The 24,668-nt window shown below is 61.3% G+C and overlaps 1 protein-coding gene across 1 annotated transcript; it reads right to left on the reverse strand.

Annotated features, from left to right (window-relative positions):
• Positions 1-2,227: 2,227 nt before the first annotated feature.
• Positions 2,228-21,158, reverse strand: G3BP1 (G3BP stress granule assembly factor 1). The gene is given in 13 exon segments (XM_037500858.1): positions 2,228-2,292; positions 2,295-2,430; positions 4,708-4,817; positions 4,964-5,092; positions 5,264-5,375; positions 5,565-5,666; positions 6,732-6,933; positions 7,722-7,815; positions 8,447-8,537; positions 9,269-9,442; positions 9,866-9,947; positions 11,733-11,845; positions 21,079-21,158. Coding segments are annotated over 12 exon segments (1,392 nt in total). The 5' UTR covers positions 11,828-11,845; positions 21,079-21,158.
• Between the last annotated feature and the right edge of the window lie 3,510 nt (positions 21,159-24,668).

Raw genomic sequence — 24,668 nt, forward strand, 5'->3', positions numbered from 1 at the left:
CGCTGCCTGGGCGGCCAGGTCGGCCAGGTCTTCCTGCGTCACCGCCGGCAGCAGACAGGCGTCCTGGTCCAGAGGAAGCGGGGAGGCCTGGTCCCCGACCTGGCTGGGCTGGGCAGGTGGAAGCGCCAGCCGAGAACACAGGCCCGCACGCCGCCTCCCGCCCCGGCTTCACAAGACTGACTCAGGCAGCAGGTTCGCCGGGCCTCAGGCCAGGCCGTCAGGCCAGTGGAGACTGCCCCGGGCAACCGCTACAGATGGAAATGGGTTTTGAAGCCTGGAAAGCAGTCCGAGCTCGTGCTGCCAGCAGGTGCCCTGCACCCCCAGCTAACCCCTGGCCCCCACCTGCCTTCCCAAGCTCTCCGCCTACCCCCTCAGGCAGAGCAGCCACGCCACCGTGCGCCGGACCCGGCCTGTCCGTCCAGGGCCGCGCTCCTGCCAAGACCGCCAGCTGCACCCGACACCCGTGGCAACTCCCGACACAGGCAGCATCAAGCTGCTGCCACCCCAAAATGCCTTTTAGAAACCACACGACAGCTACGAATGAGGCACAGGACCATTAGCTCCCTGCAGATGTGGCTATAAATCCGAGTCCCCTGGTACCCCCAGACAGGGGCGGTAGGGGCCCCTGGGCTGCTCATGCCTCCAGCTGCACATCAATCCTGCCCACCAAATGCCAGGCGCCCCCAATGTCAACAGCCCCCAAATGTACTACTGCTGGGTTGAGGCAGAGCCCTGAACCCCACATAGGAAGACCCCCCCACCCCGGCAACGCATGGCCCAGGGCTCACTTGGGGAGAACAGCTAGAGCGCTCCCCCCTCAAGCTTAATATAAGCTACGACGTACAGGCCGCCTTTCTCACACCGCTGGGCTGGGCCAAATGAAGTGGTTACCAAATAGCCCCTGAAACTGACCCCCAAAAAACAGCCACTCGGCTTGGCTTGTAAGTTTCCCTCTGTGACGGAGAGATGGCCAGTTTCAAACATCGGAGGACCCAGGACCAACCATGTACCCAAAGCCACTTCCCGTCGGACCACAGGGCAGAGCCCCGGCTCCCGGGCGCCCGCCCAGTGCCCACGCCACCCTGGGACGCAGGCTTAGACATGGCGCCGCGAAGACAGCAGGCCGCGCCGAGGCGCAGCCCTCAGCACCCAGACAGCACCGCGCGGGTCGGGCGACACGAGGACGAGTCTCTAGCCAGACGGAAGTTCTTCGAGAAACACTTTACTGAACACAGGCCCTTTCCAAGACACCGACCGCGTGTCCGTCGCCGCGGGGAAGCAGAGGGCACAGAGGGCACACGGTGCGCGGAAGGCTGCGCTTCAGGGGGAGGGGCCGGCAGGCTTGCCCGCAGCAGCCAAGTCCAACGTCACAGGCACGGTGCTGAGAGGACCGAACAGCACTCGGGTCAAGGGCCCGCAGAGGGCCGGTCCTCCGGGCGGGCTGGGCTGAGGCTCAGCTTCAGAATAAGGCACGACACGGGGGTGCCACGCCCAACATACTCTGAACCCGACAAAGCACAGCGGGGTCTTTGTCTCCAGACAGTGACCACGGCTGGAGTTGGAGAAATAGAAGGCACACAGTTTTGCTCCGGTTCTGTGTTATTTGGATTTGGGGATTTTTTTGTTTTTGTTTTTTTACAAATACAAACTAAATGACTTAAAAAATCTAACAGTTCAAGAGAAGCACTCTAGACATGGAAAACCTATCTCACAATTTAAATCTCACTGGTAAAAACACGTTTTATCCTTGTTTTGTGATCACATGTTAAAAGCAAAAAAAAACTCCACTAACTCCACCTTTTATTATTGAGTTTGTAGCAAACCAGCAAGAATCAAAATTACTGATTTTTGCAATGGCATTGCTCTGCGCCAAGAAACAATTTGGGTTTTGCCCGCATTCAAAATGTTTATAAATCCTGTATTTCTCACAGGCTTTTTAAACAACGTAGAAAATAAGAAATATTCCAATGAATGAAACATACCAAATGTCAGTAATAAGCAAGACGCATTCCTTTGGGGAAATGGCTGTTAAAAAAAATCCAGTCTGTATATGCAAACTAAGCAAGGAAGTTCAGTCTTTTCTTCTTTAAAAATCCATTTTTCCTAAAATATCGTTCCACAAAATTGGAAGTGAAGGACTAGGAAGTGGGGACAAGACAGGTGAATCATACAAACAGAAGCAGTTTGTGGCTCCGCCAGCAATCCGGGCGGGCGGGCGGGCGGGGCCTCAGGGTCGGGGGGCCAGACCACGCGCTGCGCCGAAGCCCGGCTTCTGCACCAGGCCCCCCGCGCCCCGCGCAGGCCGGCACCCAGCCCACCCCGGGGGCCGCCGGGGCCGCGCAGACGGCTGTCGCGCCGGTCGCCCTCCCGCGCCGCTCGGGTCTTCTTCTCCTCCACGTTCAGGCGCACCTCCCCGCGGAACATGATGGGCTGCAAGACAAGGGCACACTCACTGGGCCGTGGAGAGCTGACTGCCCGTCTCGGGCACCTGGTGTCCGGCTCGGCCCGCAGGGAGGCTCACCGCTCTCAGAGACCCCCAGTCCTACCCACAGACCTCTGCGGGCCGGGCCCCACGCCATGAGGGGTACATCCACGCAGCTGCGGCCACCCTGGCCAGGCTGGGCCCCGGGCAGTGCGGCTGGGGCCCCGCCACCGCCTTCCCTCAACCCCTGCAGACAGAGCTGTGCCCTCACCACCACCAGACCAGCCAGGGCCTGGCAGGCCACTGAATACGAAGGCGGGATCAGCCAACCACTATGGAGAGCTGTGTGGAGGGTCCTCAAGCTACTGAAGATGGAGCTTCCATGTGACCCGGCAATCCCACTCCTAAGGATCTACCCAAAGGACACAGAAACATTACTTCAAAACGACACCTGCACTATGTACCACAGGCAGGCTATGGAAACAACCCAAATGACCCAAAACAGATGACTGGACAAAGAAAATGTGGTATATATCACACAATGGAATACTACTCCACAATCAGAAAAGATAAACTTATGCCATTCACAGCAACATGGGTGGAGCTAGGAGAGATCTTGCTCAGCAAAATAAGCCAGAAAGAAAAAGAAAAATATCGGAGGGTCTCACTCATAGCAGGAATGCAGAGGAACCAAATAAGGGATCAGGAAAAAGAAAAACAACTACGATCAAGTAAACATCAAAATCAACAGGCAACCACAGACCGGAGACATTCTGCGGGGGAGGGAGAGGGGTCAGGACAGGGTGGGAGGAGCACAGGGCTGTGGGGAAGGCACGCGTGCGGGTGAACTGGTGGTGGGACTCTCACGGGAAGTCATACGTTGTACAAAAATGAAGGATGATATAATAAACATACCCAAAAACTAAACTTTCAGTCGGTTAAAAAAAAAACCAAAGGGACCAAGAGGATAACAGGTGGCCTCTTCGAAGCTTCTAGATCTAATATTTCAAATTCCAACCGAACACCTGTACTTACACATTTATAAAAATACAAAACAACCTTGCCCTATGCGACGTGATCGTAAGATCTTTTCCGTGCAAGCTGCAAAGCCCTTGGAGGGCAGTGCTCCACGCGCTGGGCAATGCTGACAGAGGAGCGTCGAGGGCTCCGGGGCGGGGCATACAGGTCGTTCGAGGACAGTAAAGGCGCTAAAGTCTGAAAGAGCAGTGACAAGGTAGGGGGCCGTGCCCACTCAGCTCTGATGATAGGCGGCTGAGGCACAGGGCAGGGGCAGAGCCCTGAGGGACAGTAGGGATGGGGTTCACCTCAAGCCATTCTCTGCACACAAGCTACCATGCTGAACCCAGCAGCTAGTCCAGCACCAGCACGGCGGGCCATCTGCTCAGTGATCAGTGAACTCCCCAGCAGGGCCTCGGGCGCAGTAAGGACTCCAGGCCACAGGGGGGGTATGGACAGAGACAAAGCTGTCCAGGCACCCAGATTCAGCCTCTGGGGCCTCCCTGCCTTGGAGTCTGTGGGACATTTCACAAGCTTGAGGGCAGCAGCCTGTGCAAAGCACGTCCCACGGGGAGGACCCAGCACTGGAGGGCCCGACCGCCTGCACACAAGGGCCTCATGGCCCGGCCCCCGGGAAGCGAGATCTGCACCCCCGGCCTCCAGCATGGCGACAAGAAGTGCAGCACTGATGGGCACAGGGGCTGGGGCAGGCGCTGGAGGCCGGAGGACCGACGGCCCCCACCGAACTGCAGACAGAGCTGGCTCGACATACCCTGGCAACAGACAGGTTGTGCCGCCTCCCCAGTGTGGGGAAGCAAAGGCCGCTCTAGGGTGGTTCATTTTAAGTTACCTGATTCCCCTCAAAAACAGCAAGTCAGGTTTTCAACTAACTCGGGTCACTGACACTTGTGTTCCACGACCGACCGCCAGCACCGGCAACCTCCCGGAGGAGCCCAAAGAGGTGCGGGGCCCATCAGAGCCCACCCCACATGGGGCCTCCTGCTGCCCAGGTGCCCAGGCAGTGGCTCTGCACCAAGGCAGGGACCGCAGACATCTCTGCACGTGGGCGGTTACATCCCCCACCACACCTGGGTTCTCAGGAGTTCTGCTCTTCTCTATCTCCAGGCAGGTCTCTCTCAGCCTCCCCTGTGCGAGGTGGAGCTGGGTCCCAAGTGTGTGGGTGCCCCGTGCCCCACCCGCTTCAGGCCACACCACATGGGGACCCACACTCCCAAGAGCCCATGACGTGCTGCTGGAGGGGGGCTCACCCTGTTGCTGAGGACCTTCTGGACAGGTTCCGAGTCATCGAACACCACGAAGCCGAAGTTGGGGAGCTTGCCGCCGCTGTTGATGCGCAGCTCCACCACGTTGCCGTAGCCTGTTGGGAGAGGCCCCGTGACACACAGGCGCCGCCCACCAGAGTGCGTGAGCACAGGAGGACCCGCAAGGAAACCCACAGTCATGCGTGGTGCCCGCCCTGCCTGCCCACGCATTGGACAAGGGAGGGCGAAGCCGGTGACCTACTCTGAAAGAAGTCCTTGAGCTCCGATTTGTCCACCTCGTGCGGCAGGTTCCCGATGAAGAGCTGGTGACTGTCGGGGTGCCGCACGACCCTCCGTGGCTCGGCATCCCCTTGCTCGCCAGCTTCACGCACTTGAGAGGAAACATGATCAGCCATGGAAGCCAGATGCCCTTCCGGGATCGCGAGCCCACACAGCTCCCCCGAATCCCATCACCCCACACTCCTTCAAGCATGCAGTTAACACCTGGCCCCCCAAAAGGAGCCCTCATCGCCAACGCCCGAGCTACCCCAGCGGCTCTTACTGGGTCGCGGGCCCCTCTGCGGGGGCACGTTTATCCGCTGCTCCCGCACTCGCTGGTCTCTCTGAGGCCTCTGCGGTGGGATCTGAGACTCAGGCTTAGACTCCGGACGTGGCTGAAAAATTTAATTTTAACTTTGTATTAAAAAAAAATAAATAAACTTCCCTTTATGTTTGTAAAGATTCTGGGTTACCAAGGTTTAGGCTAGAAAGTGACGATTCTCTCCCACAGCCAGGGCACGTGCGGCCCCACTCCCACCCAGCAGAGACTCACCTGCTCCCACCCCATTCCCACCCAGACTCACCTGCGCAGCCGGCACCTTCACCACGTGGGGCGGTATCCCAGTCACCGGCACAGCCCCGCTGGGCGGAAGGTTCTTACTGGTCACTGACGCCCAAGAAAACGTCTGTGGAGGGCAGCGCGTGGCCATGCAGCGTCAGCAGAGCACAGCCCTCGACCTGGCGACGCACGTGCAGCCCTGTCCTGACTAGGCTGGTGGCCCCCTCAGCATCTGAGACTCCGCTTTCCCCCACTCGCAGATTTAGCCAAAGTCCTCAGGGCTCATACATCAGCCAAAGAGAGAAGCTCTGAGGGTCTAAGAAGCTGCTTTCAATCCATTTAAAAAAATGTGTGCATCAAAGAAAATTCTGTCTCCGGGTTTCCCAACCCATGACTCAATAACACCAACTCTGGTTAACTTCATCCTGAAGACCTTTCCCAGTCCACACGACAGCCCTCTCGGCCCGTCTCTCCAACCCCAGTGCCTCGACCTGAGCCAGGAACCACCTGGCCTCACAAGAGCCCCCAGAGCCATCACTGGCCACTCTCTCTCTCCTCGAGCCAGTCAACGCCTTCGCACTGGCACCCACAGCCACCTCTCCACCTCGCTCCGCCCCCACCGCTCCCCACCAGCGGCCAGAGACCACCCTGGCCCACCCACCACTCCACAGCCAGGCACTAGGAGGAGCGGGGGTGGGGGGGCGTGGGTCCGGCCACGCCGGCCAAGCGGGCTCCATGGAGAAGCCGAGCCGCACTCTGGAGAACAGGCGCCACGAAACGGCGCACAAGACTCCAAGGGGCCGCGGCTGTCCCACATCCCTCATTAGACTCCCCAGGGTGGGGCGGGGCGAAGGCTGCTCCGCCTTGCTGTTTTCTGGAGAAAATACACGATCGTGTGTCTACTGCACTGCAGCAACTTGCAGCGTAGAAGATGAAATGTTAAAAGGATGACAGGCTGTTGAGAGGGTGACAAAAAGGTAGCTGAAACGAGTGGTCTAAAGCAGTCTTCTTTCCTCAAAGAGAAAATAAGTCGCTTTTTTAATTCTATAAGACACCCTCTATCTTTACTTCTCATCTGGGGTGATAAGGCTCAATAAATCAAGAAATGCCCCTGAGCCCCGACGTGCACTGGTAAGTGGTGCCCCCGTGCCCTGTGGGGGAGGGAGGGGAATGGAGAGGACGAGCTGCTCACCCGCAGGTCCTCAGAGGCGGCCGGGGCCAGGTCCACAGGGGCCGGTGATGGGCTCTTCCGGGTATCCTCAGAGGCCGCCTCTTCCAGGGCTGGCTCTGCCTTCTCCTCCTGGATTTCAGACGCAGATTCCTGCTCTGCTTCTGGCTCCGGATCAGGCTCGGGTTCAGCAACGGGCTCCTCCAGATGCTCCTCCAGATCATTGCTGTCATGGGAAATTTGAGCAACGTAATTCTGTCTCCACTGACGGAGCAAGAAGTTCCTAAGTATTTACTAATTAACCATAGAAACCTAAACCTGGGCCTCCCTGGTGGCGCAGGGGTTAAGTGCCAGCACCATGAAGCTATTGGCAGCCACTGCAGCACAAGGTTGATCCCCGCCAGCTAGGGAGGTGACCCACATGGCGCAGCAGACCTCTCCTGTCTCCCCGCTGCTCCCCTCAGCAGTGTGTTTCAGTCGATCTGCCTGTTCTGCTCCCCACCGTCTCTGGTGAATCCTCTCACCGGCCCCCCATCTCTGGCCTGCACTCCAGTTCTTATATGCAAAAATAAGAATCTTAAAAACAAAAATTGTAGGGCCTCCCCTGGTGGCGCAGCGGTTGAGCACTGGGTTGCAAAGCTGCCCGCAGCCTCTGCAGCACTGGTTTGATCCCCGGCCGCCCGGTGAGGGTCCCACATGACGCGCAGACCTCTCCTGCCGCCCGCTGCTCCCCCAAGCAGTGTATTTCGTCGGTCTGCCTGTTCTGTTCCCCGCTCTGGTGAATTCTCTCACCCTCCCGCGCTTCTGACTGTACCCAGTGCTTGTATAAATAAAAAATAAATAAATCTTTAAAAAAAAATTTGTATGTTCCTATTAGCTCAAAAATACCAAAAGTAAAACATTTCTTTGGGGAAAGTATTGCTGTGAGACTCTGAGCACACAACGGCCCCTCCTCTTCAGCTCACTACCTCAATTCTCGCTTAGTTCTGGACACAGGAGTAAAGTTTTCCTTACCTGACAGCCTGATCATAGAAAGTTCCAGAATCATCAGGTCCTACTTCAGGTGTCTGCTGTCTGTCTTCAGGTTCTTCTACCTCTTCCTCCGATTCTAAATTAAAAAAAAATCTGAAGTAATTTGTTTAATTCATGAATACATTCACTTTCACAACAATAACCATGATCAAAATGGAAATAAGAAAAATGCAAAGCAAAAAAAAAGAAAACAGCACTTTGGTAAAATCACAGCAGAGACCTGAGGAACAGACGTAAGGTGACCTTCTCGTCTGGGTGAGGATCACAGGGTCTGAGCCCGGAGCGTTGGTTCTACCGTCCCAGACCCGGCCCTGGGCTACAGCAGCCTCCTCTGGAAGGGTCTGACATCCGGGCTCCCCAGTCAGAGCAAGCTCCAGGTGCCGGCCACAGCGGCCTTCCCTGCGGGGTCTTGTCCAGGCCTTGCACGCCCCAAACGGTGCCCCACGTGCTGTTAGACATTGACAGGCAAGCAGCCTCCAAACAGCATCTTCCTCCAGGGCGAAGAGTGGTGGGCACATCCCCTGCCCTGCAGGCGCAGTGGCCACCAGGAGTCTACTTCTGCTCAGGGGCTCCCGCCGTACACACCCTCCATTAAGAATGGTGGAAACGCAGGCCTATCATGCGCTTGGACAACAAGGAGGTCTCCAGGAGAACAGAGAACACGAGAAATTCAGAAACCTGCTCCCGTCAGGAGGCGAGCGACTTACCCTCCTGCGGCTCAGTGACAAAACCGCCGAACACCTCGTCTTGGTACCTGAAGATGTCATTGTGGACGTAGAACTTGTTTGCGACAGAGCCCTGCAATGCCAACGAGAGCGTCCATTCACTGGGCAGACCCTGGGGAGCCTTCCACACCGGCGGCCCCCACAACAGCCCTGGAGATACCAGGCCAGGGCACTGGGGCTTGAGCAGAGGCACCGAGGCTGCAAGCACCCCACAATGCACAGGCGCCCAGCAGGACGGAGCCCCCCGCCCCGCATCCTCGTCAGCCCCAAGGCTGGTGTGCCACCAGACGGGCTCCAAATGGAGACATCCCGCTACACAACTTGAGGGTGCGCCTCAACAATGTCAAAGTTGGGGCCTTCCTGTGGCCCAGGGGTGAATCTCAGGCTGTCACCACCACAGCACGCGTTCAGTTCCCGGCCAGGGAGCTGCCTACAGAGCACAGCAGACTCTCCCGTCTCCCTGTTGTCCCTCAGCAGCGTGTTTCAGTGGGTCCACCTGTTCTGCTCCCCACTCTGTCTCTGGTGAGTCCTCTCACCCCACACCTCTGGCCTGCAGCCCAGCTCTACACACACACAAAAAAAGCCTGGGAACAGAAGACGAGCAAAAGCCCTGGCGCAGGTGAAAGGGGACCTGACAGGCGTTAAGCGCCACATGCGACGCGCAGCTCTGCACTGGTCTTGGGGCAGGGAGCACAGCAGCAAGTCCAGGACGTGTCCAAGTGCCTCCGGCCACCCGCCCACCAGCCCACCCGCCCATGCTCCCGAGCTCTCCAAGGACCCGCCTGGCGCCCACCCCAGCCCTACCTCCGGGGCGAGGACGAAGGTCTGCATGAACCTGCGCAGCGCCTGGTTGTTGTTGGAGAGCAGCCCCATCACCTGCACCACCACGCCGTCGTTGAGGGTGGCATGCGCATCCACGTGGCGGATCTTTGTGTGGCAGTTGGTGAAGTTCTGCGACATCACTTTCCTGTGGATCTCCTGGGGGTGGAGCACAGGGCAGGCTTAAACTTGTGCCTTCCTCGGCCAAAGACCCAACACGGCACGTGGCGCTGCCGCCCGCCCAGCTCTGGACTGCGTCCCCAGAGGTAACTGCCCTGATGCCTGCACAGGCCGATGCCCCACAGACACCAGCCGTCCTGAACACACAGAGCCACGAAACGCGTGCGAGACACTGTAAGCTTTCCAGCGAATACCTACTTGCCATTACGGAGCAGGCAGCCTGCTTCACTGCTCCAGGGCACAGCGTGACAGCCCCTGGGGAACGCACCCGTCCACAGACGGACACCAGGGACCACCCTGCAGGGCAGCGCAGGGGACACCCTCTTGAGCCAAGAGTCTGGGCAGCCCCACAGTCCCTGCGCGCCTGGGCCTGGACATCTGAGCCGGAGCCCACGCACTCACCTTCTGCCCGTAGACGGCGTCCGCCGGCTTGCCGTTGGCATCCAGGCCCCCGTGGACGTACGAAGAGTTCTTTCCATAGAACCTGCAGACGAGACACCCGGCCCGTCACACCCGAGGTCAGAAAGGGGGTCTTCTCGTCTCTATGCCAGCACCACCCCACGTGCCAGCCGACTTCTGCTGCCGACATGCCAGCTCCACTTGCGGGGTGGGGAGAGAAGACCCCAGCGTTCACGCAGGAACCACTCTGAGTCCAAGTTTCCGCTTCCACTGAAGAGCGCGGGCAGCCGGAGCCAAGCAACCCCACTCTCCCGGGCGGAAGCCTCCAGGTGGGCCGGGCGCCGCTGCAACACCCCCAGGGGGTTTTAGGAAGACTGTAACAATTCTTGCCGATGCATCGAGAACTTCAGACTCGAGCCCTGAGGCACCCCGCGCCAGCCGGGACGCCGCCTCTCAGCGCAGCCACTCTCAGGGACACAAGCTCTGGGCCCCAGGGATACAAGCTCTCACAAATGAGCCCCGCACGTCATGCCACTTCCTGCAGCCAGCCCCGAGCGGCCACCCCAGGGGACAGGCTGGGTCCTCGAGAAGGCCCATCTGGCAGTACCTTCCATGGTCACTGCGAGGTGGCCCCAGCCAGCCCCGTGTCCCTCCGTGAACAGGAGTCTCAAGATCAATGAACAGCACCCACGAGGGCCTGCTGATGTGTGTGGGGCGCGTCTTTCAACCCCCCATCCTCCCTTTTTAAATCCCAAAGTCACCTGACTTCTAAGATCACACAGCAAAGCTTTCATATGAAGAAAAAATCTGGACACTTGTTCTAGTTTTGTCCCCTAAAAGTGTAGTTAACTCTCCTTCCACACTTTTTAAAAGTAACTAAAACTCAAAAAGGGAATATATTTAAGTGTTCTGAAACTCCGAAGTCTTAAACACAAGGAAAAATTTCCATTTTCAGAGCAAGAACTCAAAATGAACTTATCAATTTGGACACCGAGGTATCCAGTTCTCAAGCTGGTCAAGTACAGAGCAAAAGCCAGTCCAGGAGCCTCCCTGGTGGCGCGGGGATTAAGCACCACACTGTGAAGCTCTCCGCAGCCTCTGCAGCATGAGTTCGATCCCCGGGCAGGGAGCTACCCACATGGCTCAGCAGACCCCTCCTGTCTCTCCGCTGCTCCCCTCAGCAGTAGATTTCAGTACCTCTGCCTGTTCTGTTCCCCGCTCTGTCTCTGGTGAATCCTCTCACCCCCCACACCTCTGGCCTGCACCCCAGCTCTTGTGTGCATAAACAAATCTTAAAAAAAAAAAAGGGCCAGTCCAGCAGACATGCAGTGGGACGTGCAGGAGGGCTCCGGTACCCACCCAGGCAGCCCCAGGCTGACTCCCGGCCTCCAGAGAGGGACGGCAGCCAGCCCCAGGCAGAGCAGGAAGGGCTGGGGGCGGCAGTTCCTTGACACAGGCCCTGCAGCGGCGATGCCTGCAGACCCACCCTGAAAGCTAAGGGCCATGGGCGAAGACGCTCAGCAGGCCTGCGTGCTCAGAGAAGGCCGCCTCCCGCACCTGTTGCTGACTGACAAGCAGGCGCCGCCCCCCACAACCCGGAGATGCCCCCGTGCTTTGAAGCACAACGCCACAGACCCGGCGCTCCCCTCTCATGACGGGATACACACCACAGTCTGCGCGGGCAGGCCCAGTGGAGCTCCCAGGCCTGTGGAGCTGAGGACGTGCGTCCGAGTCAGGTCCTGAGCCCCATTTTCACTTCCATCTGTAGATTGTTTTAACCTGCTCGTGGCCTTGTCACCCATCACCTAGTGGCCCTGGCGCGGAACGCACTCTGGCCTCCAGGGTGCTGGCTCGGGACGCGGCTGCTCACCTGTGCAGCATGTCAGGGGCCTGGTTGAGCAGCGTGTAGTACTGCCGCACGAACTCCCGCCCGACCAGCAGGGGACTCGGCTTCTCCATCACCATTGCTTTGGTCAATGCAACCTGTGGGAACAAGGGCAGTGACGGTCAGCCTGGAAGGCCTTGCACGAGGGGAGAGAAGAGGCCGCGGCCAAGCCATTCGGCCAACACCAGCTCCAAGCCAAGTAGGGCACCTGCAAATGCCCGGTTTTTAACAGACACGCGTTACAAGAACAGAGACACCCAGAGGCCAGGTGAGACTTTAAACATGCAGGTTTACTGAAATCAGATGAGATCAGGTAGAAAAACCACGGCAACAAATCCCCCCAAATCCAAGGTTTCTCCAGCCGACATCGGCGCCTCCATGGCCCACCCCAGGGGGCCTGTGCCAAGGCAGGAGCACATGGCCCGACGACACCCGCACACCTTCAGAGACGTTTCTGGCATCTTCAAAACAGAAACCACAGCGCTTAGAAATTCTAAATATGCGTTTTGCTTACTTCATCACGGGACCAAGAATAAACGTAAGAGAAAGGAGGCACCTACTCGAGACGTGTTTACGCAACGAGCCAGCTCAGCCCCGGCCCAGGGCTGCGCTCCCAGGGCAGAGCACAGTGGCCGGTCACTAGCAGAAGGGCTTCCTGAGGAGCAAGTTCGACAGAGATGACCCAACTGTTCACTTGAGGAAATAATTCACACGTGGTGCAACACAGGGGGGCGCGCAGGCTACCTGCAGCAGAAAGGCCAACACGGGAAACGCGACTTCCGCTTGAAGGGGCAGGCAAAACAGGCTTCGTGAGGTCAATTCCTAACAAGCGGGTGCAGAGACCTGCCCACCCCGGGCTGGTCCGCATCTTCACGCGTGTCCGTCCCTCTGCGACCTGTTGCACCAAAGCCAAGAAACAAATTTATGGCCCAGCCTCTCCCCAGCCCCCCTGGAGCGAGAAAGCAGGGAGGGCAGCGCAGGGAGGGCAGCGGGGAGGAGACCCACGGGAGCAGGACCCGAGGCTGCGGCCCACGTGCGCGCTCGCCACACCACCACCGACCTCTGCCCCGCCTCGGCAGACAGGCCGCACACAGGTGCGAGGCCCTGGGAAAAGGAGCGCCTCTGCCCCGGGAAGCTGTGCTGACAGGGGGGCTGGAAGTCTTGATTCTGGTGTTTTCCAAAATACAAATGTGCCACCTGCAGGTCCAGGCGGGGGGGGGGGCGCCTCCTGCTCCGGCTGCAGGACCCGCGCACCCGCGCTCACACCTCAGGGCGGCAGCCGGGCTCATGCGATCATGCCAGGAAGGAGCTCTGAAAGCTGGTACCGGTCCGGCCGCACCGGGCCAGGACCCCACAGCCCAGCGACAGGAGCACGCCCACACCTCACCCCACGCGGCCGAATCGGCGCAAACCAGGTCCTCGGGCAGCAGGTCTGCCTTCCCGAACACATGGCTCTTCATCTGCAGCCGAACCTGCCACCCTCAGACAGGCCCCAGCGACGTGGAGACCGAAGTCCCCACGGGGACACGTGCCCCACTCGCCACAGGCCCCAGCAAGAGGAAGCGAGGGCTCTCGGGCAGCAGTCAACGTGAGAAATGAGCACCACAGAAATGGCAGCGGCACTTAAACATAATTCTCCTGTTAATTTTATAGCAATAAAACTGAAAAAAAAAAAGAAAATCTCGTGACAAATGATGGACAGTGCTAGTGAAAAGAACTACATGGCTTCACTGCTCCAAGAGGAGGGAGGGGGACGGGTTCCTAAGTAGCCCAAGGCTTCCAGTACTGTCCACCAGCCACAGTCAGCTAAAACCTGTGGAGATAAGCAAGCAAGCTTCATCCAACATTCGGCTTCTCAAGAGCAGACTCAGCTTCTCACATGATCTTCAACTCCCAAAAGTTACAGGTCCCACATACAACAAGGATAAAAAGTTGCATTCAGGGGCCTCCCCGGTGGTGCAGCAGGTTGAGCGCCATGCTGTGAAGCTGTCCATAGCCTCTGCAGAGCGAGTTCGATCCCCGACTTGCCAGGGAGAAACCCCCACGGCACGGCAGACCTCTTCCTGTCTTGCCCACTGCTCCCCTCAGCAATGTATTTCGTTTAATCTGCCTGTTCTGCTCCCCACTCTGTCTCTGGTGAATCCTCTCACCCTCCCGTGCCTCTGGCCTGTACCCAGCTCTTGTATAAATATTTTAAAAATTATTAAAAAAAAAGCCGTTATTCATTCAACATCTCGCACAAAAGGAGATTGCCATAGAATGTTCTACAAGAAAAGTGGATCACTGTTTGTCAGACTGCCTGTCTGTCGGGTTCTCCAGAAGTTAAGACAGCAGACAATGTTGACTCTAAGAAAAGGCCAAAGAGAAAGTGGCAGAAGGTGCTAGAAAGCAGCCAGTCATTCCCGGAGGGAGCTGGTCCTATGGATACAGGCTACTGGAAAACTCAAACCCTGAAGTCTTATCACTTATAAATTATGCCTCAAAAATTCTAAATAAAAAATGCCTCCACATTTAAAAAAGAATCCCGAGGATACCGCAACAGACACGAGGATTAAGACCCCAGACCCACCATCGGCACAGCCCAGAAAGGCAGAACACTGGGAAGTTCTTCTGGGGCCAAGACCAGGCCTGACAGGCCTGTGGGCAGCCCTGTCTGTCCATCATCACTCCCAGTGTGCGCCACCCACCCCCCCAACCCCCCAACTCCCCCACATGGGCCAGAGGACTGGACGCTGCACAGTAGACTCAACCCCTGCAGATGCCTCCATCCCAACCCACATCTGAAACCACGGCCTGGGGACACGCGGGCCGGCAGCGCCTCACTCCTGTCTCGTCACATTCAATTCACAAATTCCAAAGGAGCCATCGCAGAAAAGCTGGAGCTTTCTGGCCAGCTTGGGATGCACTGTGCGTGACAAGCTGCGTCCACCAAGCAAGGACCCAGCACACTTATCCAGCAACCCTGGACACCAGCCCCTGGCCTCCAGTTGGTGACCGTGGGCGGGGGGGCATCACTGCCATGTCCACAGCTCTCTGCAAAACTGCAGTCTTAACTGCAAGGCTAAGTATGTGACAGCTCCGAACAGCAGCTGAGACTGGGGGGCTCAGTGCCCTGCCTACCCGGGGGACATTTCCGCAAGGGCTCGCTGGTGACACTGAGGAGCAAGATGAGCCTTTCACTGGAGAGGAAGTCTGCTCCGAGGGCAAGGACCGCGAAGACCCAAGCTCCCGAAGCCTCTCCTCCCCTGGAGGGCAGGCGGCCCATCCCCAAGGTCACTGTACGCCAGCGGCCGCGAGTGAAGACCCTGCCCGGAGGCCACACGCTCTCCAAGTAAAGCACACACTGGCCACGTCTCTCCAAGGCTGCTAGAGGACTGGGTCTGGTGCGGGCGTCCATGTGCCAAAGGACACCCTCGCGCGCTGATCACTGCTCATCGTCGGCATCCCCACGAGGACTGCTGCCCTCCAGGAAGCCACGACAAAGCAGCAGTGAGGGTGTCTTTCTGGCTTTATGTCAGACCCTAGCAACCTGGACCCCAAGAGGCAGCGGGCACTTCAGATGTCCTTTAGGGGTGAGAAGAACTGAGGCGATCAACAGACCACGCGACGTCACGTAACAAACACAGGGTTCTCAGCCAGCGACAGGGGCGAGCCCCCAGCGCTGCAAAAAGCAAAGGACGTTCTGGAAACAGAACACAGAGCGGCCCTGTGCGCAGCTGGTAAAAAGGCCAGTGGCGAAGCCAGGAAGCGCTCAAAGACGTTAAGTGGGGGCAAGGTGCACAAAAGGTATTGAGAGCCCAAGTTTCACACAGGAAAAAAATCATGAATTTTGATCAACTAGCCCTCGAAAAACACGCAACAGAAGCCACGCCCAGGTCCCATCCAGCGGCCTCCGCAGGGCCAGGATGGCGGGGGTGAGCACGTGTTGCTTCCAGAAAAAGATCAAAAATAAAAGCGCAGCAAAGGCCGCCATCACCCCTAACTAGAGGGCCAGCTCCACGTCACCCCTCTGAAGCCCCTTTAGCGCGACCCACTCCCCACTCCAGCCCGCTCCACGGGACCTGACTGGCACCAGCAGGGGGACCTGGCGGTGAAGGAAGCTTCTGTCCGGTCCATTTTCCCCAGCTCTCAAGGGTTCAGGTCTAGAAACTGAATGTTTCCCAAAGTAAATCAGTTTCACCTGAAATCCGCCTGAAAAGAAATGCATCTCCTCTGCCTCTTGACGAGACCGCGGCGGACTTGCCGGGGAAGCGCAGCGAGCGATCCCAGGCAGGGGCCAATGACCCCCAGGGAGGACCTCGGTACCGTTCCTCCCCCGCGGAGAGCACGGAACACTGTCCAGACGCGAGATACACACTCGCCAGCGTCCGCGCGGCCTCCCAGCCGGACGTGCTTACTGACTTTTTGTTGAATGAACTCTCATGTGTGAGAAACTCCCTCTGAACTTTCAAATGTCTACTTAATCCCAAGTTCCCAGACGACTGGCGATGTTCAAGAAATTCCCCACCTGTCATCAATTCTGCCAAGTGCATTTATGAAACCAGGAGACCCCTAGGAAATACCCAGCTTTTAGACCCACGCCCTCGGGCGCGCGGAAAGAGGAGCCGGAAGGCAGCTTCCCCCGGCCGGCCGCCCTCCTCCAGCCGCCACCACGAGCGCCATAGGCATTTAGGTCCATCCAGGGTCCCAGGCTGACGAGCGAAGGCCGCGTCACTCAGGGCAGTGAGGGAAGAACCCGGCGGCCCCACGCCGCGCAGGGCCAGGGCCCAGAGCAAGTGGGCCAGAGGCTGACGCGCTCCACTCATGCCAAGAGGAGAACAGGCGAGGCGCAGGTGGAGGACAGGCGAGCGGCACACCCTCAGGCAGCCCGCCCATCCCCACGCGAGGCCCCGAGCGTGCGTCCCGTCAGCTCCCGACAGGGCAGGGGAGCGGGCAGGAAGAACCGCAGACCGACCCGAGTGCTTGCGCCCCACCACAGCAGAGGCCGCGGGTCTGAAGAACAGGCCGGCACCCCCCCCAGGGAGCACACAGGAGGGGGCGGCCGGAGCCCAGGCGCCCCACTCGGCCCTCCCAGGAGACAGGCAGGCGGTTGTGCTGTAGTCGCCGCATGGAAACCGCGCCTGCCACCACGGGCACCGGCAGCGAGGACCACGCCAGGTCCCCCCGGGGCGCTGCGAGTGTCCGCAGGAACTGGCTCTAAACGCAACGTCCACGCGAGCCGCGCCCCGTGGGACGGCCTTTAACGCGCGCGCAGAGCCGCCTCGCCTGCTGTCCAGACACACGCGAGCGGATTTTGAAGGAACCTGGACACTTGAAGAAACAGACCACGAAGCAGAAAATAAGCCCACGGCTCAGTGCCGACTGGTTTGCACTGCAGCGCGGGGCGCCGGGCGCGGGAGGCAGGTGCGGCAGGTGCGGCGTGTGCCCCGCGGCCCCACGCGGTGAGCTGCCACGGCCCAGGGACAACCTGACACTGAAGCAGCCCTGGAGAAAAGCTGCGTGTCCTTGGGCTGAGCAAAGGCCTCAGACCAGACTGGGGGCTCACACAGGGGCGCGAGGGGCATCTGGTCGCTTCAGGACCCGGGGAGGCGCCATCTGCACTTTGATCTGGGGACCCCCTTGTTGGGTGGAGAGGACAAATGGGCTCAGGCCTGGAAGGTGATGTGGGGGGCACCGAGGGTCCCGCACCGCTGAGACGACATGGCAAGGGGGCAGAAGTGCCGGGAAACAGCCGCCAGAGCAGCACCTGCGCGCCGCGCCGGCACACGGAAGGCGCCGAGGAAAAGCCCTCGGTCACACTGGCCGGGCCTCGCAGCCGCACCGACAGAGAAATACAAAAAGGCGCCGTCCGCCTTCAGCCGCTCCTTTGCAGCAGCCGAAGCCGGGGACACGCAGGGGGACCCACGCACCGGGACTGGTTAAAGCACCTACCGGTCAGCGCTGTTCACGCCAGGACCCGAGAGGACACCAAGTGCTCTGCTGGCGGAGGGGCAGCCCCCTCCGCGCCATCCACGTCCCCCAAGACCCATCCCCGCGGCTCCGTGGAGAGGACTCGGGCCGGCTAATCTAAGACGGGCCTGAAGGCCCTGGCAGAGCCCGGAAAGCAGCGCTTCAGGGGTGTGGGGATGAGGGACCGGTGGCCCCCGGGTTCCGGCCTTGCTGCAGGCGGCGGCTTTCTGAGCAGGGAGAAGATGGAGCCTTTTTATTCACCCCGTCACCCTGGCCGAGGATGCTGCCTTACACCACAGGGCGCCTCGGGGCACAGGCCGGCCCCTCCCAGGTGTCCGTCCCCACTGCAGCCCCACCGTGCTCCACCGCAGCCACTGGGCCCCCCCACTTGCTCCCCAACCTCCCTCCCAGCCTCAATTCCGCAGTCAGGTTTCATGGGGCCGTCCTAAGTGGGTCTCGTCTGCGCCTCCGTCTGTGAAACCGCGGCGTCGGCCAAGTCTTAACAGAGGCTCAAGGCGGCCCTGCGGCCCCAGTGCCCGCGGCGAAGCCCTGGTGACCCCTCGCCCCCCAGGATCTCGGACACAGCGGTCGGGATGGTCAGGGCAGCTCTGGCTTGTCCCTCCCTTGAGCTAAGCGCTACCGAGACGGCACAAAACGTCCAGCTCCAGGCAGCGCGAGCAGCAAGGGCTTGGTCCACAACGGTTCCTGAAGGGCTCCAGGATTTCCGTGCCAGGCGGTCACGGGCCACAGCGGCCCCGGCGGCCCGCCAGCCCACAGGCACGCGTGGGGAGGGAGGACATCGCCCCCAGCACACAGGGCCAGAATCTTGCCCAGGCCCATCCCAGCCCCGACGGAAACGGTTCCCAGTTTTGTCTTCACAGCAAGCCCGGTGGCCGGGTGCCGAGCGTGGGGTCTCCCGCAAGGCCGCATCCAGTACAAGGGACTCGTGTTCCGCCTACCCACCACATCCCCTTCTGCAGCTCAGGAGGGCAGCCCCTCACCTCATATGCCCAAACACCCTGCGGCCCTCATGCTCCCCCTCCCGTTCTTCGGGTTCCCTATTTCCTCTCCCCTCTGAGTCCAGCTGGACCACGGCTAAGCACACGAAGTAAAACATGAAACGCAAACGGGAGAAGAGACAAGTGTTCTCACGGAGGAGCTGCAGACGCCGTAGAAGCAGCAAAGGAAAGAGACTGTTCCTCTCACAGCAACAGCCACAGGAAGACTCACGCTGAATGCTGGCACTGGGGGGGACCTTAAACAGAACAAGGCCTTTACATCACTTCCAGGGGTCTCCCCCCAGGTACGTTCCAACAGCTTTCACGGAGATGCACAGGCTGATTCTCCTCCCTCTGGAGGGCAGAGTGCAGTCAGCCCTCCCCGGGACTGGGGGCTGGACTTGGCGGCAGGCTCTCGTGGAGAGAAGACACCAACCTGGCAGGCACCGCCTTGACCAAGTGACCCAGGCCAAGTGGATGCGACGCACCCCTGATGCAGTAACAGAGCTCAGTCACCCCTCTGGTGCCTTCTCCAAATCCAAAACTACTCGGAACACCGGGCATGATGAGAGTGAGCGCCGGTGCTCAAGGTCACCGGGACAACAGTCCCAGAGCGGAGGCCCACCAGGACACAGCAGGCCCAGGTGCGCGCTGGCTCAGCCCGGAGCCCGGCACAAAGACGGGGAACCCCGGTGGGGCAGGCCACGCAACTACTGGCGCCCCCAACGCCAGCGCCTTAGCTCTGGTCTAAGAGCCGCGATCACGTCACCAGTTCCAGTCAGAGAAAGCTGGAAGAGTTCACCGTGTCTGTTATGACGCTTCTGGAAATGTCACGTGATCCTAAAAATAATCTTTCTGAAAGAATAAAACTTACAAAAATGGGAAAACAATTCACCAGCTTTTCTTTTTCAGCATCCCTCCCCCTCCCCAAAGTTACAATCCAGTCACCTGGCCTTACCCAGGCAACAATCTGCGTCCTTTCTGGTCAAGAGGAAAGAAACTTTTACTTTTAAATATTTAGATACTTAATTTAAGGCGACGGAGCCTCTGCCTGCCGGCACAGCAAGCACAGGTGGAGACCCCCAGGGGACACCCCCAGCCAGCCCAGCGCCCACCAGCCTGCAGCCGCCCCGCGGGCTCCCGACAAGACTGAGCGGCCCTGAAGAGGCGCGGGCGCGCCCGGCCCGCAGACAGCAGCCACCGCCGCAGGAGCCGGCTCAGCCTCGCAGCGGCCCCAGCAGCCGCCTCGACCACAGCCCCGGGCAGGCCCGGCCGGCCGCCCGCGGGCGCAGGGGCACCGGCCGGGAGGCGCCCGGGCCTCACCCAGCAACCCGGCTCGCAGGCTCCAGGGCCGGCGGCGCCCAAGGTCCTCCCGCGGCTCCGGGCTCGCCCCGCCCGGGAGGCAGAGAGCTGGCCCGGGCGCCGGCAAGCGGCCACCCTCGACAAGGGCCCGGGGCGGACTGCGCTGCAGGCGGGGGGGGGGGGGCCGCCCCCGACCCCGCTGGGCCGCGACCTCCTCGCGGGCGCCGTCCGGGCTCGGCTCAGTGACGGGCCCGCTGCGCGCCGGCGCCGCGGGGTCCGGCTGGAAACGCAGCGGGGCCGGGCGGGCGGTTCCGCCGGGTGACGGGGCGAGGCGGCGGGGCGAGGCGAGGCTTCGCGGGTCCCCTTCCCGCCCTCAGCCGGCCGGGAGCGCCTCCCGGCCCTCGGGCGCGGCCCGGCCCGGCCCCGGCGCAGCGGCCACCGCGGAGGGGCCGCGGGCCCCGCGGGAACAAAGGGCCGCCCCGCCGGCAGCCCGGGCCGGGGCTCGCGGGCCCCGGGGCGCCCCGAGGCGGCCGCGCAGGGCGCCCGCCGACCCCGCCGCGGCGCGGCTCCCCGGGGCGCGGGCGGCCGGGCGGCGCCGACCGGGGACTCGCGGCGCGCAGGGGCCGCCGGGCGCCCGCCACGACCCGGGCGCGTCCCTGCGCTCGGGCCCCGCCCCGGCCGGCGCCGCGCGGGGAGCAGGTGCGCGGGCGCCGGGGCACCCACGTGCCGGCCGCGGGGGGCGGGCGGCGGGTCAGCGCCCGGCGGCCGCGCGGACAAAGGGCGGCACCTGCCCGGCCCCCGCCCGCCGCCCCCGCAGGTGCGCCCGGCCCGCGCGAGCGCCCCCGCCCTCCCGCCCGGCCCCGGCCCGGCCCGGCCCGGCCCGGCCCGCCGGCCCCGCCCCGCCCCGGCCCCGGCCCGGCCCGGCCGGCGGGGCGGGAGGGCGGCGGCCGGCGGGGCCCGCGTGGCCGTTGGGCGCGCGCACGCGGGAAGGCTCGGCCACGCGCCGGGGGAGCCGCGCGAGCGCCCGCGCCGTTGGGGCCCGCGCCGCCCGCGCCCCCCGCGCCCCGCGCCGCCCGGCCTACCTGGCGGCTGAGCGGGACCGGCACGAGCTGGCTCGCGGCGCAGCGGAAGGCGAGACCTCGCGCAGCTGCGTCGGCGCACACGCGTGCTCGGCGCCGGCCTATATCACCGCGCTCAGCCGAACGTGCTGCGGCCGGGCCGGGCGGCGGCCGGCCAATCCCGGCTGCGCCCTCCGCGCCCCGCGCGCCGCCATTGGCCGCCGCCCCGCCGGGGAGGCGGGGCCCGTGACTGACTTCGGCTCGCGCCTATGAAGCCGGGCGGATCGCCCAGCCTGAGGGGCGGATTGGCACCGAGAACGGCCAATGACATAAAGGGACGGGGAACAGGGGGCGGGAGGTCCTTTGACCGATACCCGTGGCAGCCAACAAGCGCGTGTGGCCGCCCCCATTGGCTCAAACCTCTCCTCCGGGGCGGACGTCGGACCTCCGTGCAGGAGCGGTTGCTCCACAAGGTGGGGCCCGTGTACTTTGGGGAAGTAAACCCCAAGCAACTAGGGGGCGGGTGCGGGGAGGCCGGGCCGCCAGCCAATGGCAGCGCGGGAAGGGGCTGATGGACGGGCGGAGGGCGCCGCGGCCCGGCCGCCCGGAGGGAGCCGCGGCCCCGCCCTGCGCGCCCCGCTGCGCGTCCCGGGTGTGCGCCGCGGGCGTGGCGGGCGCGCTCTGATTGCGCGGGCCGCTTCCGGGTGCGGAGCGCCGGGCCGGGGCCGCGGGGCCCGCCCGGCGCGCTCGCCGCCCGCACGCCCCTGAGCGCCCGGAGCCGGCGGCCGGGGCTGCACGGCGGGCGCTGGGGCGCCAGGCGCGCGGGGGTGGACGGTGGTCGGCCCGGCCGGCGGCCCCGGCCTAGGAGAGGCGCCAGCGCGGGGGCGCGGGCAAGCCCGAGACGGCCGCTCCCCCGGGGCCCCCGGCCGGGGTGGGGGGGCGTCGTCGCCGGGGAGCTTTACAGTGAGCCCCAGCCCTGCGCCGGGTGCGAGGTGGGCAGGAAGGAGGCAGGGCAGGGGGCAGGCCCGGGAGAAGGGGAAGGGGAGAGGCGGGAGGGAGGGCCGGCTTCCCCCAGGGCCGGGACTGGCCGCAGGAGCCCGCCCTAGACCCCCGAGTCTTCCCTGCCCTCCCCCCGGGGGGTCTCCCCACTCCTGGACTCAGCCCCAGGACCCGGGCTCAGCTACTCCGGGAGCAGGAGGCCGGCCCTGTCGCTGCGGGAAGAGCAGCCGGGCCTGGTGGGTGGCGGCCGGCGTCCCAGGAGAGCCTCCCCGGAGGACTCTCGGGCGGAAAGTCAGCTTCACCTGCCGAGACCCCTGCTCTGGTCACCTGGGGGAGAGCCCCAGCCTCCCGCCTGCCCTCTCCCCTGTCTGGCCAGGCCTGCAGTCCCTCCTCCTGTTATAGGGCAGCCCCAATACAAAACGGGGTGCCTGACTGTGGGTCCTCACCCGCCTGCTTAAAAGGACTTAGCAATGCTCTACTGCAGGCGCACACGAAAGGTTAATAAAAGGTTTGTTTACAAAGGAAGGGGAAATGAGGAAATGTACAGCTCAGGGAGAAAAGTGGGAGACAAAGTTTTAAATGAGTCCTACCTGATCTGCCGATCTGGAATCCCAAATGGCGCTCTGAGAGCTGGCCATGAGCCAGGAGCCGCGAGCCAGGAGCCTCGAGCCAGGAGGCGAGCGATAGCGAGGCCCCCAAGGCCCATGTGTTTGGTTTTTATACCCAACCTGGCTGCTTAACCCCACCCTCAGGTCCCAGCCACCCTCCCTTTGGTGGGGATGGGATTTGTCTTTTCCCAGTGTCTTGATGGCTTTAGTCTGGAGTGGGGGTGGGGTCCACAACGCCTGTATGGGATTAGCTCAGGACATCATTTCCCCTAACACTCCCACCCCCTCGCCTTTCTCCACCAGTCTCCCCAAAGCACTGGGGGCGGGGGCAGGCCCATGGGAAGAAGCATGAGCAAGACCCCAGCACATTCACAGCAGGGGAGTGGGAGGCTGGGGTCAAGATCAGGCTGCTGTCCCAGTGTCACCCAAGCAGCTCCGCGCTCCTCAGGGAGACATGGGACTGTGTCTGTGCTGTTACTGCCACCCAGGAACGAGAACCCAGCAGGGCAGCCTGTCCTCGAAGAAAATCAGAGCTATCGGGTCTGGGGAAACACTTCAAATTCTGTGGGGCCGCAGGACAACGAGGCAGCCCCATGGGACAGCCATCTCCAAGTGACCAAGAATGAAGAGCAAGCCCAGAGGGGTCACCTGGACACCTCCCTCCCCCCAGTGCTGCACTCCTAGACTTTCCAGGGCACCAGCCTGCCCCTGAGGCTGTGCTGTGCACACCCAGGTTGATCTTTTGTTTAAAAAACAAAAAGTTTTAATCCCTCCCAGAGGCCCGCCTTTTCTTTTGCTCCTGACAATCCAGAAATCACAGAGATCCAAAGAGGCTCAGCCACGCCTGCTTCTTGGAGTCCTCCCTCCTGGCATGGGCGGTCCTGGAGTGCTGGCCACAAGCCAGGTCCTGCGTTCACATTCTCTACAAAGACCATCTCACGCAAGACTGACCACAGCCTGATTTTCCATTTCTCAGAAATAGGCCCAGAGAGGTTAGGCAGTCTGCCCAAACTGGCACAGCCAGGGCCAGAAGCCAAGACTCTCACATCGGGCCCGTGTTCTTTTACAACTGGCAGCATTGTCCAGGGGAGCAGGAAGCCCAAGGGGGGGGGGAGGGACAGCCTCCCGGAGCCCCCTGAGAGGGTGGCACATTCTCTTGCAGGTGAGCTGCCAGGTGATGTGTGCACGCTGGGGCTGTGTGCCCAGTGGTTCAAGAGCCGTGGAATCCCCAGCAGGGCCTGACAATCTGCAGCCAGAGCTCTTTGCAAGACTCCTGTGGCGAGCTGGGCTGCCTGCACAGCTAGCAGGGCTCACTCCCTGTGGCTCAGAGGGACAAACTGGAGTCCTCAGGGCAGCTCATGTGGCTGGCAGCTCACAGGGCAAGGAGCTGTGAGGAGGCTGGCAGGGCTGCCCTTTTTCATAAAACTGATGGACAAGCTTGATTTTCCAGAAGTAGGAACTAATGCTCAGGAAGGTTTGGCGACTAGGCTGGGGCCACACCACTCGAACAGGGCAGGCTGGCGTCCAAGTCCCGTTCACACCTGATCAACACTCAAACCCAAAACCCAGGCGGGAATAATAGGGTGGTAATGTTGCGGGAAAGGATGCCCTGAACGAACTCCACAAACACAGGGTTTATGGACCCCACCCCCATGCCAGACCAAGGAGATGCAGGACACCAAGGACTACAGATCCCACAATCTCAGTCCCCACCAAAGGGGGATGCTGGGAGCTGAGGGTGGCGTTAACAGCCAGGCTTGGTATAACCAGACTGTGGGCTTTGGGGTCTCTTGGCTTTTCGCCAGCTCTTAGGCACCAATTTATCTCCCTCTCTTTCTCCCTGAGTTACTCATTTCTTTTCCCTTTCTTTTGTAAATAAACCGCTTATTAACCTTTTTGTGTGTGCCTGCAGTTGAGTCTTGTAAATCCCTTTTAAGTGCACAGTGGAGGACCCACAGTTAAGCCACCCATTTCATATCTGGGTTGCCCTGTAACAATAATAACATT

Source organism: Talpa occidentalis, unplaced genomic scaffold, assembly GCF_014898055.3.
Source record: "Talpa occidentalis isolate TD23 unplaced genomic scaffold, MPIMG_talOcc4v2.1 talOcc4.9, whole genome shotgun sequence".
Lineage (NCBI taxonomy): Eukaryota > Metazoa > Chordata > Mammalia > Eulipotyphla > Talpidae > Talpa > Talpa occidentalis.